This window comes from Lepisma saccharinum, chromosome 30, assembly GCF_977018435.1.
Source record: "Lepisma saccharinum chromosome 30, izLepSacc3.1, whole genome shotgun sequence".
In the NCBI taxonomy this organism is placed as follows: domain Eukaryota; kingdom Metazoa; phylum Arthropoda; class Insecta; order Zygentoma; family Lepismatidae; genus Lepisma; species Lepisma saccharinum.
The window spans coordinates 32,012,250-32,027,206 of NC_139258.1; the positions used below are offsets into that span (position 1 = coordinate 32,012,250).

Consider the following 14,957-nt stretch of genomic DNA (forward strand, 5'->3'; position numbering starts at 1 on the left):
GTTACCCACATACATAAAATGAAATAAACTTACCGCTGATGGTGGTGCATACCGCAGGAAGTTCTGTCCAGTAATAAAATCTATATAATCCTTATAAAAGACTACAGGGCCTGCCATAAGTGCATGGAAATGAAACACGTAACTGAAATATTCCAGTGGAGTTGGCATTTTCCTTTAAGTAGAAACAGAAAAAATAAATAAATAGGGAAAGCGAACAACACTTATCACATTAGGGTGGTCCAAATTATTATAGCATTTATGCTATGACCAAAATGCTACCATTTAAAGTGAAAAATCTTATGGCTTTTCAGATGCCATGGCATATTTCATGGCATTTCTCAAGGATAGAACCCGCCCTATTTCCGTAGCATAACCAATCAGAAGTGATCTCTAAGTCACAAGCGAAAATGTAATGGCGGCCACATGAGATGTAAACAATGTATCACTTCAAATTTTTCAAAGCCAATAGCTATTGAACCGAGAGGAATAACGTTTGATATAAAACGTTATTAGGTACAAAACAATAGTGCTGCTTAAATACATACTTTACAACGTTTACTATACACGTATGGAAGAATATTTTAGTGGCTTTCATGCTGTATATAATGGCCGCGGTAGCTCAGTCGGTAACACATCTGACTACCATGTCAAAGGTCCGGGGTTCGATCCCCCGCCAATTCAAATCCAGGAACTTTTCTAACATTGGAAGTGGCCCCGGCACCCACCCAGCATTGAATGACATGGGTACCTGGGGGAAACCCTGGGGGGTAAAGGTGGTCAGGGGAGTGATGCTGATCATGCCCCCTCACGACAGGATCAAGAAAGTGTGGGGCTTTACCCCCACACCCCCCTATACACCTTCATGGCATGGTGCTAAGCACAGGGGAGAAATTTACCTTTTACCATGCTGTATATGTTATACATTGTAATCGCAAAAGCTAACCAAAGAGTTACATGAAATGCTTCCATGTAAAGTATTATCTGTGAGATATTTTGAAGCATTTACATAGCATTTATGCTAGCAAAAATGTTAAAGGAAATGCTTTCGTCTAAAACCGGCCTTATTCTTGTCCTCTAGTACAGTCTTACTTGTGTGTAAAATTTTACCTTGATTGATGCATATTTGGAGGTCATCCCATTTTACACATTTTCCTTTCCTCTCAGGATAGATTCACAAACAATTGTGGAAAAACTCGAAGTAATTCAAAGTGTCTTCTGTTCAGAATGTTGAAGCTACAAAAGGTGCTAAATTATTTGCCACATGCTCTCGATGCCCTGAAACCAAGGAATGATTATAAAGGTCTCTGCTCCTCTATCTTTTGTTTCTAGGAGGAAGAAGTGGAAATAGGTCATTTCGAGCTCCTGGTGCAGCTCGCCATGCTCGTGGATGAAGATGTTGAAGATACCTATTTCGGCATCCATTGCAGTTGACCCAAGAGAAATCAGGAAAGTAACCGTTTGTGAGCTTGGTCTACATCAAACAGTGGAACGAAGCTCCTCTTGGAATTCTAAATCCCTTGAATGATATCACAATTCTGACTTAAACAAATAGGAATGTGGCTACGAAGATATACGGAGCATTTTTCAAATATCTTTGGTTTCTTTCATAACACCTGGTTCCATATACCTTTTATGATGATCGAGTGACACAGAAACAAAGGAGAAAATGTCAGAATTTACAACGTCCAAGATCTCCAAGCAAGACGTCTGCAGATCACAGATGAAGTGGACAATCTGAAGTTAGAGAATTTTGTGATAGAAAGGACCTCTTTATTCTTTGATATATTTATGGAAGAAGCTAAAACAAAATCTGAAAGCTTTCTGGAAACAATATCCAAAGGAATGGATGGACAGTCCAGTTTTCAATTAATTTCACCATAGGATATTACAAACTAAAGTAGTGCGACTGACACAGCCTGAACGATTCATCGGCCTAATCCAAAACTATATCGAAACTCTGTTAATGGATGAAGAACAGAAGTAGTTCTTCTTCGTAAAGTAACAAATCAGAAACACAAGTTTACAATTCCATCAAAAGCAAATTAAATGGCTTAGGTTTCTTAATGTACAGCTTTTAAATATATGCATGCAATTAAATTAGATCCTTATGCGTAACAGCCCATGAAGGGCATTGGCTTACATACCAGCTGCCAGTCTCCCTCCCACACTTTCCTTCATCACCTCTAAGCATGGAGATCTTCAACCAGGATTGGAATAGTCGGGGGGGGGGGTCAACCCGATGTATCCCCAGCCGTTGTAGTAGGTCTACGCGAACGGAATTTAATTAGATAAAAAGTGTAAATTGAGACGATCCCTAAATATTGTTTGAAGAAAAATTTGGAGTGTTTTTAGTTACATGTCAAGGAATAAAAATATCCTTGTGGAGAATGGAAGCTTGTGTATCTGGATTTGTGGACCACCCTATTATCACATGTCCATACCACCCAAATCAAATTAACAAGATCGTTCAGTATTTATTATTTTCGAAATATACAAAACTGCATACATTACATATTTAGACAACCAAATACAAGATAAGAAAAATTATCCTCTGGTGTGATCAAACATTAGAGAACATAGCTAAAATTATTCTAATGTTCTATTATCATAAAAATGACCAAAGCAGAAAAAAGTTTAGTAACAAACATTTGGGATTATAAAATACCACCACCATGAACAGTTTGTATCTCAAAGATTGAGAATCAAGGAGTCCCTTAACCACACCTATTCTCTCTTGAAGTTTGGCCATAGAACATAATAGGTTTCCACTAGCTAATGAGAGGGCATTGTCTCACATTTAGAGTATCAAAAGCCTATCCTAGATCCAAGAACAGTGCCCTGAGTGGAAAATTTCACATTACTTTGTCAGAAGTGTAGCCTAATGGTCAGCACTGTCACCTATGGTTTGAGTGGGTGCACGGTCAACTTCTGGTGTAAGTAATGTTCCCCATACATATTGCCCAGTCTCTGCAGTTTTAGAGGTGTACCCATATATTTGAGGTTGGGTGAACTCCAGAGCCACTTCATGTAGGAACAAGGCCGGAAAAAATTCCAATCCTACATCAGCCACCTAAGGTATCACTCAGGTCTCCCATGGGGCACACATGCTACAGACTAGATTACCGAGGCTCCTATTTCTGGTGTTATAACTCAAAAATTCTGGTGATGACCTAAAACTGTGAGGGCAACTGGGATTAACCCAAAGTAATGGTGACAGAGACTAGTTTCGAAAGTAAGAAAACAGAAGTGATGGGACTTGGTATCAAATGTAGTTTAAATAAAACTGTAGTTTGTCAACAGGATATGATGACTTGCCATCTTGTCACATCGCTTGGAAATGAGGTGTTCAGAAATCTCCCTATTCTCTAGATGTTTAATAGATAGCAGCACCTCAATTTTTCATTCTCGGCTTTTACATTTCCCCACATTATACATTCAATTTTCATGGTTCAAACACAGGAAAATATTACAAAGGTTTTATTTTTCACTCGAGTCCCCTGAAAATCATAAAATCGAGGTTCCACTGTACTTACCTCAAACTACAATTCAATATATGACCTGCCACACTTTTCAAATATTACTATTTTAAAGAATTTGTGTAACTATATGATGTTATGTCAAAAAAAAAACTCATTCAAATTACAAATATTCACACACAAAAAGGAAACAGACCAACCTGACAGCATGATACTTCTGCGAAGACGTCATCTCCTCTTCTTTCTTTGTGATGCCATCATGAAGACTAAATGCTAAGCTCGTAACTTTTTGTGTAATTACCATTAATGGACCTACGGAATCAAGGCAAGGAGATGATAGTACTGATATGTATACAATTAGCAACTAGCATCTACATTAAACTGCTCAAATTCTTCCTACAAGTGTGATGCTCCAGTAATTTGAAACTTCTTACAAAGTCAAAGACCCTAAGTACTCTTCTTCCTAAGCAGCTAAAATATATACATGCAACTAACTCAATACTTGGCTATGGAGAAAAATAAAACTTGAATAAAAACAGGAATAATATTATAAAAATGCCAAAATTCTACATGAGCAACAAAAAACTAAATTGCACATGTGATTGATATGAACCTTACAAAGTAACAGTTTGCTTTACCTGTAATGTCCAAAGTGTAAGAACCGTAATTAAAAAGCTGCCGCTGCAGATGGATGTATGAGAGATACACCAATGATACAGCCAGTACCATCCTAAAAATAATTAATTAGCATTACTACACATAGAACATGTACTATCAATATAGGCAGAATTGCCCAAGTTATGAGAGAAAAATCTACCAAAAATACTCTATTAAGAAGTGGCTATGGAATGGACTTTGGACTGTTTGTCTCTTTTCTATTTATTTATAGAAAAATATATGATTTAATGGTGTTTCATGTTGAGCCTGATAGTACATTTCTCTATTGCCTAAAGATGGCTTATTGGGCATTTGTTCGCTTACTCAAACATGTTGCATAACTTATATTTTGTGATTGGAAAATTTTTGCAGGTACAGTAAAACTTCTCAATAACGGACAGGCCTGAGGGAAAAATAAATGTCCGTTATTAAGAAGTCTCCGTTATTCAGAAAAAAGTGTAGGATGTTACACAATAGGATAAGCATATTACTTTACGAAGATAAGGTTTTTTTCCCTACATTCAAGGAACAAAATACTGTACTACATACAGTGAAATTAAATTTACTAAAGTATACGTTGAGGACTTCAACTTTTCCTTTAAAGCCAGTCGTTTGCGTTTCTGCGACATCGTAGCAGAAGTGGCACACACTTCTTAAGATAACCACAAAGAATACTGTCCACACTTTTAAAAAGAAATATGTTCAATGTAACATAAATACAATGCACGCTAGTTTGAAATACTGGCCATTGTCGTGTCGAATTCCAGGAATTTCAACAGTTTTCTTTCAGGCTGTCCGTTATTAAGAAGTTTTATTTGCGTTGGGGAGGTAGTTTTCAGTGTCTGTGCCCATTATTAAGAAGAAATATTAAGTTTTACTGTCCTACATGGCCATCCTCCTGAAACCAAGCCATTTTGAAGCTTGCCGAGAAGTTTGAAGGGAGCAATCCAACGCATACTGGAAGCAACACTATGTCTCAGTGAAAATATCAGTTTCAAGTACTTGTAAAGTTAATTAACTTGAGATTATGTGTAAATGACAAAAATAAAATTGAAATAACCAGTTCATGTCCACTGTACTTTGGTGACTTTAAACACCCTCTGGGATATAAGTATGATGAAATTTTAAAGTTGACATTCTGAATAATGTTTTTCTGGGGATATACGTCTGCACTGATACATAATTTTTTGATTGTTGTTGTGGTTATGTGCTATAATAGGAGGTGGGGAGGAGCCCCAGTCATTAAAAATATCCATTGTTTCACTGTATGTGTGATCTTGCACATTCAAAATGTATCTTTTTCCCACAGAAAGTTAAAACAACAAATGTGTAATTCCTTGCGTGAGAGAAACATACCAGCTATAATTTCTGCAATGCTTCCAATCCCAAATTCTGCCAAAGTTAACATTAGGATTGAACCAATATCGGTGATGCTATCAAAAGCATTGATTCAAATTTAATCAGCAATACCACCTAATTTTTTTCTGAGTCAGGTGTCTTGTGGGATATGCAAAAATATCATTTACTTTCAAGGAGTCGAAACATCTTTGAAATTATGCAAAATGTGTAATTTTCATTGTTTTGGGAACAGCACTGAAGAAAAATGGAATTTTTGGCACTAAATAATTACTCATGTTTGGGAATAAAAGATGTGGTTATACAGGGTAATTTAAAATGACTGGTGCAACTATACACAGTTATTATGACGTTAGTATTTATGATAGGAAATTAGACAAGGTGTCAATATAAAGAAGAACTCCGGAAGTTTTTCTCGCATGACTCACATTATAAAGATTCAACACGGGAACCACGTGTAACGTGGAAAAGGTCCAAACGATAATCAAGTACTTGCTATGCAAGAGACAACAAGTTGTTGCCAACGGTTTCGAAAGCACTAACAATTTGCAGTTGTAACTTTGGCAAATCTTTCGGAAGGGTGAAGAAACATGTACATAACTACCGAAAAGCATGCGGAAATGTCTTTGCACCATTGTGATTGAATCAGTTCTCGATAGCTCCGACACACAATACACCTTCTACTGGTCATTAGCCATTTTGCGAAACTGGCGGAGCATAATAAGCAGAATAAGCCCGCTAGATCCTGGTGGAGCATAATAAGCCCGCTAAGTGGAAATATAACTTCCTTAGTTTTTCATTATAATGATACCTTGTCTGATTTTCTAAGTAAATAGTAATGTCACAATAACTGTGTAAATTTGCACTATTCATTTTGAATTACCCTGTATACTAATACAAATAAATGAATTACTAACTATCTGCAAGACTTAGTTTTAATGATCCTATTTATTTCACTGGAAAGATTCTGGTTCATGTGGTGCATGAGGAAAAGACAGGAACTGGAAGCATGTCCAGCATTGAAGCAACAAGTTCCTAAGTGGATGGTGGCAGGAGCTATAAAAATTAAGTCTCACATATAAAGTTAGTAATATGTTTACATGTAATAATTTATAATTATCTTATGTGAAATTATGAATATTTTAAAACAAAACTAATAAGATTGACAAGGCTTAGTTCCAATTATACTTCAAAATTTCTAAATATCCTGAACCACTTAAATCGTTTCAATTTCCATGCATCATCATTGGGCTCAATTAAAAGTGGAACATACAACAGGATGAGTGGCAGCAATTGTCAACTAGGAACATTTAATGCTAGTGGACAACAATTTTAATCGCTAAGTTTAAGTCCATTCATACAGAATGAATCACTTGTGAACATATTAAAGAGAAACATTATTCACATCCATTATCACACTACAAATGTTATTCAAAAGAAAATACTTTTGTGAAAAGGGAATGAAAGAGTGACATATAAATATTGGATACTTACATCTGCATTATCTGTGGCTTCTGTGTCCTCATAACAATGTAACAAATTGATGGAAGACCTGCCAGATGAATGGCTTGCCTAAAATGTACAAAAAACATAAACACTTGGATTAACATGCTGACAACGTTAATATCAAAATAAAAGTCCACATTGCACCTATAACAGAGTTAGTACCTGTTTGGGGTACTATAGTACTATATGGACTACCTCCGTTGTACGTACATGTTTCAAGTGAAATATATTGTATAGTATATGAGGATTTTGTCTTTACTGTGAAGCAGCAGAACCTGAAAGTTTCATGCAAGTGAATATAGCACCCAAAACAACTTTCCACAACAGCAGCTATAATTTTACGTAGTTCCGTACTGATAGTTATTTTCGGTGTGTTCTTTCGCTATTCCAGTGTACATACAAACAGTTGTTACTAACAAAAAGCGGAGAAAAGGGACAATTACATATATTTGCAAAATTGGGACCATACTGCGACTCAATTAATATTGAGATTAGGTGGCAGAACAGCCGAAGGCTGAACCTCGCCCTTCAATAAAGGAAAATTGAATTGTATTCCAGACATTCATATTTGTAGTTAATCCACAGACCTGTCACAAGTAACATGGCTGTCATTCCGCAGCCACCCTAATCCCTTGACTTGGCCCATGTGACTTCTTTCTGTTCCCCCAAATGAAAATATAGTTAAAAGGCTGTGAGTTTGACATGATCCAAGTAGGTAAATAGGCAATGCTAGAGTCCAAATGTTATCATTAAAAAGTGCAATATTCAAATAATCCCACAGAAATTAATTATAAATATTATTTTAATACTCACGATCCAAAGCAGAAGTATCCAAGGGTAAGTCCGAGATAAAGCCCCACAGCATGTCGAGTAGCTGGACTTGTACAGGAAGGATGAAGAACATTCCGAAACAGTGGTGCCAACAACAAAGCCAAGAACTGACTGATAAGAAAATTGACCTAAAAGGAAAGAAATCATTTGATGTCATACCCAAACATTCATCTGGCAACATGCATTTATTAAAGATGTCAATGAACCATTTGTAATTTTACATTGCACCGGTAGAATATTGGTGGTATCTGTACATTTTATATAAGTATGAGATAAAATTTCATATCGGCCAATTTCTACTTAAAAGTAATCCAAATCCTGTATAAATAAAAATATTTTCAGAGCCCAAACTTGGAGAAAAGCCAAGGCAAGACAATTAAATACCAGAAATCTTTGTTTAAGATTGAGACCAGAAACCATGATGAGTAACATCTATAATAATAATCCCTTGCGCAACAGCCTTGAAGGGCCTTGGCTTACCTACTGACTGCCGGTCTCCCTCCCACGCTTTTCTTCGTCACCTCTAAGCGTGCAGATCTGCAACCAGTATTGAAATAGTCGGGGGGGGGGGGGGTCAGCCCGACGTATCCCCAGCCGTTATAGTAAGTTTCCAGGACCGGATTACACTTACTCATTCAAAGCTCCCCAATCTCCTCACGATGGTGGGTTGCCACCCACCCTATACGTAGGCCGAATAAATTCCGACCAGAGCCGGATTCGAACCTATGCCGTCCCGCAGTGAATGATCTCAAGACAAGTGAACACCTTAACCTGCTCGGCTACGGAGGAGGACTGATGAGTAACATCTGCTGTAGCAAATGTATCCAATGTTGCTACTGACTTTCTTTATCAAAATCATGACTGTCATTCCCCAGCCACCCTACTCTCCTGACTTGGCCCCTATGACTTTTCTTTGTTCTCCCAAATGAAATTAAGTAAAAATGTTGCAAGTTTGGCATAATCCAAGCAGAAAACAGGCAGTGCTGGAGCATTCTCTGACATTTACAGAAAAACTGAATTACATGAACTGTCCAGGATTTCCACACTCTAATTAGGTAATCGACTGATATTGCATTTTTTCTTGTAGATCATATTAATTGCAAATCTGAATGGCTATGCTAAATAGCAACTAAGTGTCAAGGTCCCCACTGAAAACTTGTTTTGCATGTATTCTATGCATGATGATGAATTTGGTTGTGCTGGATATCAAGCAAAATTGACCACTTTTTATCTTATAAGCTCTAGTTAGTTGCCAAAGCATCTCCAAAATAACATAATGGAATGTCCACCGATACTCTCGTGCAGGCCCGCAGCCAGGGGGGCATGCCCCCTCGAGCCATGATAAAATTTAATTTGAACGTATAAAGACCTATGAAAATAACGTTGATGATTTTTAAAATTTGGAAGAATTTCAATTTTGTTCTTACACAAATGATTGGGTTCCAGAATTCTGCAGTCTGCAATATTTGTTAATTTTAGATTTATAATCATTGATGCAACCCTATCAGACATCCCGATTTAATCGGGAAAGTCAATCCATGTCCTGTCTCGACACTTACGGCATTGTAGCTACTGTAAATGTAGGACTTTCTGTAGAATATTGTGTGCATTTTTAAAATTGCCTGAATTTCTCTTATGAGTCAAAAACAGTTGTTTGACACTCGAGCTTGATTATTGAATGGTTCCTTCTGTTACAGTGTCACTAATTTTTAACATTAATTTGCATAAAGGGGAATTATGTATGATTTTTACATTATGGAACAAAGTTTCCTCAATGACTGCAATACAAACCCAACAATATGGTGGGGGGCGCATTTAGCTCTCCACCAGCATCGCAAGGTCTGGTCCCTTTTCGCTGCCACTGAGCAGAAGCATAAAACCTTTATCTTTCTCCAGCATCAGGGTTTCTCTGCAACTGATATCGATTCTGCCAATCATAGAATGCCTTACGATTATATGTAAATAGGAGAATCCACTTCGCAGCAGATACCCGCCATATTGTGTGTTACAGAAGCGAAAAAAGACGAACAATAATTACTGTTATTGACATTATTTTCGAGAGAAAAGCAAGATTACACCTTGAAGAATGTCTCGCAATGCACAATAGTACGAATGTAAAAAGTGACGAAATAAAATGAAGAAATCCGTTATTCTGAGATGCAATTGGTACTGATTTTTTATCATATTACCTATCTGCGATAAAGGGGATGAACATTCTGTACATGGAGACCTGGGTCTTCACTGCAAGAATGCTCAAGGATGACAGTTTCTTAATGAAAAAAGAAAACGACTGTAAACAAATTTCCTAGAGATGGAAACTCTTGAAAGTTATTTCAAATCTGGGTTATGTAATGAAACAATATATACCTTTGAAAGCAGTTCAAGCTGAAAATCAATAGAGTGGAAATGAGCATCGTGAAAGTTCTAGACATAAGGAGCAGGAACTAACGCACTGGAGATGGCAGCATAGGTTATTTGGGTGGACCGAGTGGATGCTGGGTCACCCCCAGAGCACAACAAAATTCATTCGAAGGAGGAGGAGCTGAAACCATACACTTCTGGGAGCAGACTTTATAACCAGGAGATTTCAGAATTTCCGGAGAAAAATCATGTGAAGAGGAAATGTAGTGCAGTGTACTTGAGACTATTTTCTTTGTCTATGTGCCTCCACTGGGTATCGAACCCAGGACCCCTTTTTTACAAGGTGACGGCATCCAATAATTAGAGAATTAACATACAGATATGACTTCATGTACAAATCAAATTATGTTGATTACAACCAGAAAATATTTAAATTTAAGTTGTCTTTTACAGTGCTGGACGAGGTAATTATTCAGAATATTAATATGCAAAAATTATCTGATGTGTAGTCTCGTGCAATTACATATATCCGTGAGCTTCTCTTGTGGCACTTTTGACATAGCTGTGTTCCTTAAGCCGGTCAAACTGTACCTAATAGTAAGATGTTGCTAAGGATACGTTCTAAGAGATTTGAGAAAACCAACCTTGTGTGATAGATTTACATTTTTGTGGAGTTAACAATTTAAAAGCATGCAGCAAATGTGAGAAAAGATCCAAGTAAAACTCCCTTTTTTCTTTGCAATTTATTGAACTTAAAGAGTGGTTAACAGATCAAGTTTACTGATCTTTACAATCACGTTCCTATATCCTAATACATGTCAAGTATTGAGTAGGTTGGGATTGATAGGTTTGACTGCATTATTATCCCACTTTAAACTGTAGGAGTAGGTTTTGTCCCGATTAGCTAATATGCATAAAGTGGACCTAAAAACTCAAACTCATTTATTTTCAAGCGGAAATAGTTTCAGGCAGCGGAGACTTATGAGAGCGTCACTTTCACAACATAATGTCTCATAAAACAATGCGTTTAGTAACATCAAGGCAAGGGACGAAAAACAATACGTAGCTCTGGAAATGTTATACAAACAAAAAAACAGGCATTTCTGAAGACTGGACAATGTACTCCCGTCTTTTACCTTGGTGTCGATAAGCTTGGAAACCTGCGAAATTTCGTTTGTTTAGTTTTATAGAAATTACACGGGCTCCTCGGCATTTCAGACAATTTGCCCCCGCCTCGGGGGAAATTACGTGTAACACAAAATTCTAAATAATAATAAAAATCATCGGCTTTAGTAAGATAAGTACGCATTTATTGTTAATTAATTTCCAAGAGCTTGACCGCTGCTCATATCCGACCACAGATTAGAAATCCGACCTTCTAATATGTATGTCCGACATTGTGTTTGCGGTCATATTCAAATATGCATTGACCTACTACAATCACTGCAATTGACTACATGATAATCCACACGCAACAAAAAAAATATTTTATTCTATTTCACAGACGACCGAGCAGACACCACCATTTTACCTCAATTAATACAATATAGCTACCCCTTTGATCAGTTTAAAGCGATCAAAACTAAATGCTTACTGGAACTAAATTCTGGAAGAGGTCACCGACATTTGTAACTCCAGGCTACAATTTCAAGTGCAGTTATTTTTATGCAGAAAATTTCCTCCGTCAATCTCTGTTGACTGCATGCACTTATACTTTCATTCTTTAATTGGTATAGAAATAGACTGAGAAATAAAAACTAAAAACTGCAGTGTTATATTCAGTCACACCCAAAACAACACTTCCAAAATAGTTTACCAACTTCTTTCGGTAAATAATTTGCACGTCGATTTACAATGGACCAACAACTTGTTTCATTCACACGATCCTCACACAAAACACACCACAATAACCGTATAAAGGCACGAAATAAATTTAAACTTCAGAAGAAAAAAACTTAAGATTATCTATTTCTTTCATTTCCGAACCCTATCCACGAACACAAGACTTTCTTCAATATTAACACAAACGCACAATGTTGTTGTTTTCACATACTGCATTACAAACTTCTTCACTAACCTGATCAATCGGTAAGCCTGATAAATCAGATACCCAGGTGAAAATGCGACTTCCATCATAAGCAGCATCTGCACCCACCGCCATTGCTTCGGCTTTGACTTCACCCACAACACTAAACACGATATGTTTCGCTGGCAAGCAGCGAAGGGGAACTGAAGATTCCAGCCGACCGGATTGGTTGTTGCATGAACGGAAACAAGTGCAAATCTGGCTGCGTACCTCGTGAGTGTGAATTGACTGTAGAATATGGTAGAATGTTTCATGCAATCGGAAGTTGCACAAGGAAACGTCAGTATTTATTTTGCTCGCATCAAGCTAAACAGAAGTTCTCAAAGTTTTATTTTAATGCAGCTTTAGACATCCATGCTTGTCGTCCCTGGAATTGATGAGTTTTTGACTCGTTTCGAGTTTTTTCTATACGTGCTTTTCTTGATAATTCGTCATATTATTTCTTGAAGTCGACTGTTTCACTGTAGACATTAAATCAATGTCAAGAGAATTTACTTTCTATACTCTGTCCCGGGTATCTCTGGAGGAAGGACGAAAACAGGCATGTGAGCAAATTGTGACGCGAGATGGCTCCATCAATGAACACGTGATAGGGAATGGGATTGCGGGGAGGGAGGAGGGAAACGACTCCAGTTACCACCCTTCGCAGCAGCGCATACTGCTTCGCTCTGCCTACTCGATTTCCACCCTTCTCTGTCTGGCTTGCTCCAGAGATAAAGACACCAAGGACGTATTTAAGGGTAGGCGGATTATTATTTTAATTTAAACATTATTATTATTATTATTCCTGAGACACTTGATTCGGAGCCCCCGAAACATATTTCTAGATACGTGCCTGACCGACACAGAGTGTAGTTATATCAAGACATGACTCGTTAAAATACTTATTTATGTTATTTTAAAACTCTAATGTTGGCTATTCCGGTTGTCCACGATTCAAATCCAAAAAGGCGATTGGCTCACGGATTACATTCTGGAACTCTGTAGCTAGATCGAAAGTAACGCTTATAAAATGTAGGGTCGTCTTGCTATAACTAATAAAATGACACAGCTCCATATGTAGTCAGTATACCTACTAAAGAAAAAGGAAACCTATTTCAAACGAGTATAGAAAGACATGGGAACTGCCAACAAACAATGTTATTGATGTTAAAATATGTTGTGAAAAGAAAATGTCGTCCGTAACACAGTTGAATTTCTTGTTACGGACAACTATGGCTCCATTTTTGGTAAACTATGTACTGTTTCCAACAGTCCAAACTCGCCGATATGGAACAGCGAGGCGTCTATTTTGTTTGTCATGCTAACTTTTTACTAATTTCGTGTCACAAACCATTGTTCGAGATGGTACAAGCCAGGTGCGAATTAACGGGGGCGAGGGGGTGCCGGGGATTCCCCCCACAAAAAAATATCCACAGCAAAATAAAATTATTTTTATCCCTGTCAGGATTATTTTTAACCCCCTTCAAAGAAAATGAAATTGAGAGCATGTAGTATATCATTCTTGTGGATTAACCTTGCCGAGCCGGCACAACAGCAGCTGGCTAAATTTTCATGGCATATGCTGATATTTTACATGCATTAAAGTGCTCACAAGAAAGTTGTAGCTAGATTAGATGAACATTAAGTTTGAACTTAGCAATATAAATTTGGCCAAGCTTTCGGTGTTATTAGTTCGATAGCTCTTTCTTTCTGTGTAAGAGTTCTGTTTGTGTTAGAATGTAAATATAGTAAGTATTGCTAAATTATGTGTAATTGTTATCAAAAGATTTAATGACCTAAGTTAGAATCAATATTCTAAGGTACTGAGAACCGCAAGGTAATAGTTTACTTGATTGACTGGTAACTATAAATTTGCATACTCAAAAAAACCCTACCTCCCAAGATGAAATCACAAATACCCCCCCCCCCCCAAGCAAATAGCTTCATTCGCACAGTGGTACAAGCAGATAATATTCTTAGCATTCAAGGGCTGAGAAACACCAAATTTAGAGGCTAGTGCTGTCTCTCGCGACCTTGGAAACTTCAGTCAAATGTCGACATATCCATAGACGTAGTTAGGTAGGGGCTAGGGGATGCTAAGCCCCCAGGACCAGCCATTAGCCGCCCCAAATGCATGTGACATATGCATAAAATAATTAAGGAAAGAGAAACAACACACAGAAATTAGATAATTCTCATGAAACTTTCATGTATTACAAGTGGGGTGGCAGTCACAGTTAAGAAAAGAATTTCAAATTATGTCCTGATGTAGAATAAAGTTGATGTGCACAGGAACCAAATGTTCCGAAACAAGATTTCAAAGAATATACGTATATCCCCATTATTTATTTTTATCTTCCACCTTGGAGCGTTAGGTAAACATTGTTACATTTCAAAAATAGTGGCGTTGCAACCAGTGTTTATATAAATGTAGCCATTCAACAATGAGTTTCTACAATTGTGTTTTTTATAACATGAAAATGAAAAACCGTCATTGTAGAGACTTAAACAGTATAGCAGTTTTGATACGGAAAAGGCGTTAGTACAAAGAAGTGAATTTAGTTTCTGTGGATTTGTATCGCGGGGGTGGGTATTTAAAGAGGTACGGAGGTACGCCTAAATATCGCATGAATGTGTCGCGATCCTGAAGAAACGATTGAATCGTGCGTAATTGTTTTGTTAAGTGGTGATCACTACAGTTC

General features: G+C 37.3%; 1 protein-coding gene across 1 annotated transcript in view; it reads right to left on the bottom strand.

Annotated features, from left to right (window-relative positions):
• oys (lysophospholipid acyltransferase 6) overlaps nucleotides 1–12,415 on the bottom strand; it is a 30,546-nt gene extending 18,131 nt beyond the window's left edge. The window contains exons 1-6 of the mRNA XM_083115093.1: nucleotides 12,265–12,415; nucleotides 7,809–7,954; nucleotides 6,984–7,061; nucleotides 4,115–4,206; nucleotides 3,677–3,788; nucleotides 34–172 (exon numbers count right to left, since the gene is read on the bottom strand). Of these exons, the coding sequence (XP_082971219.1) occupies nucleotides 34–172; nucleotides 3,677–3,788; nucleotides 4,115–4,206; nucleotides 6,984–7,061; nucleotides 7,809–7,954; nucleotides 12,265–12,348 (651 nt within the window). The 5' untranslated portion in view covers nucleotides 12,349–12,415. The remainder of the gene's footprint in view (nucleotides 1–33; nucleotides 173–3,676; nucleotides 3,789–4,114; nucleotides 4,207–6,983; nucleotides 7,062–7,808; nucleotides 7,955–12,264) is intronic.
• Between the last annotated feature and the right edge of the window lie 2,542 nt (nucleotides 12,416–14,957).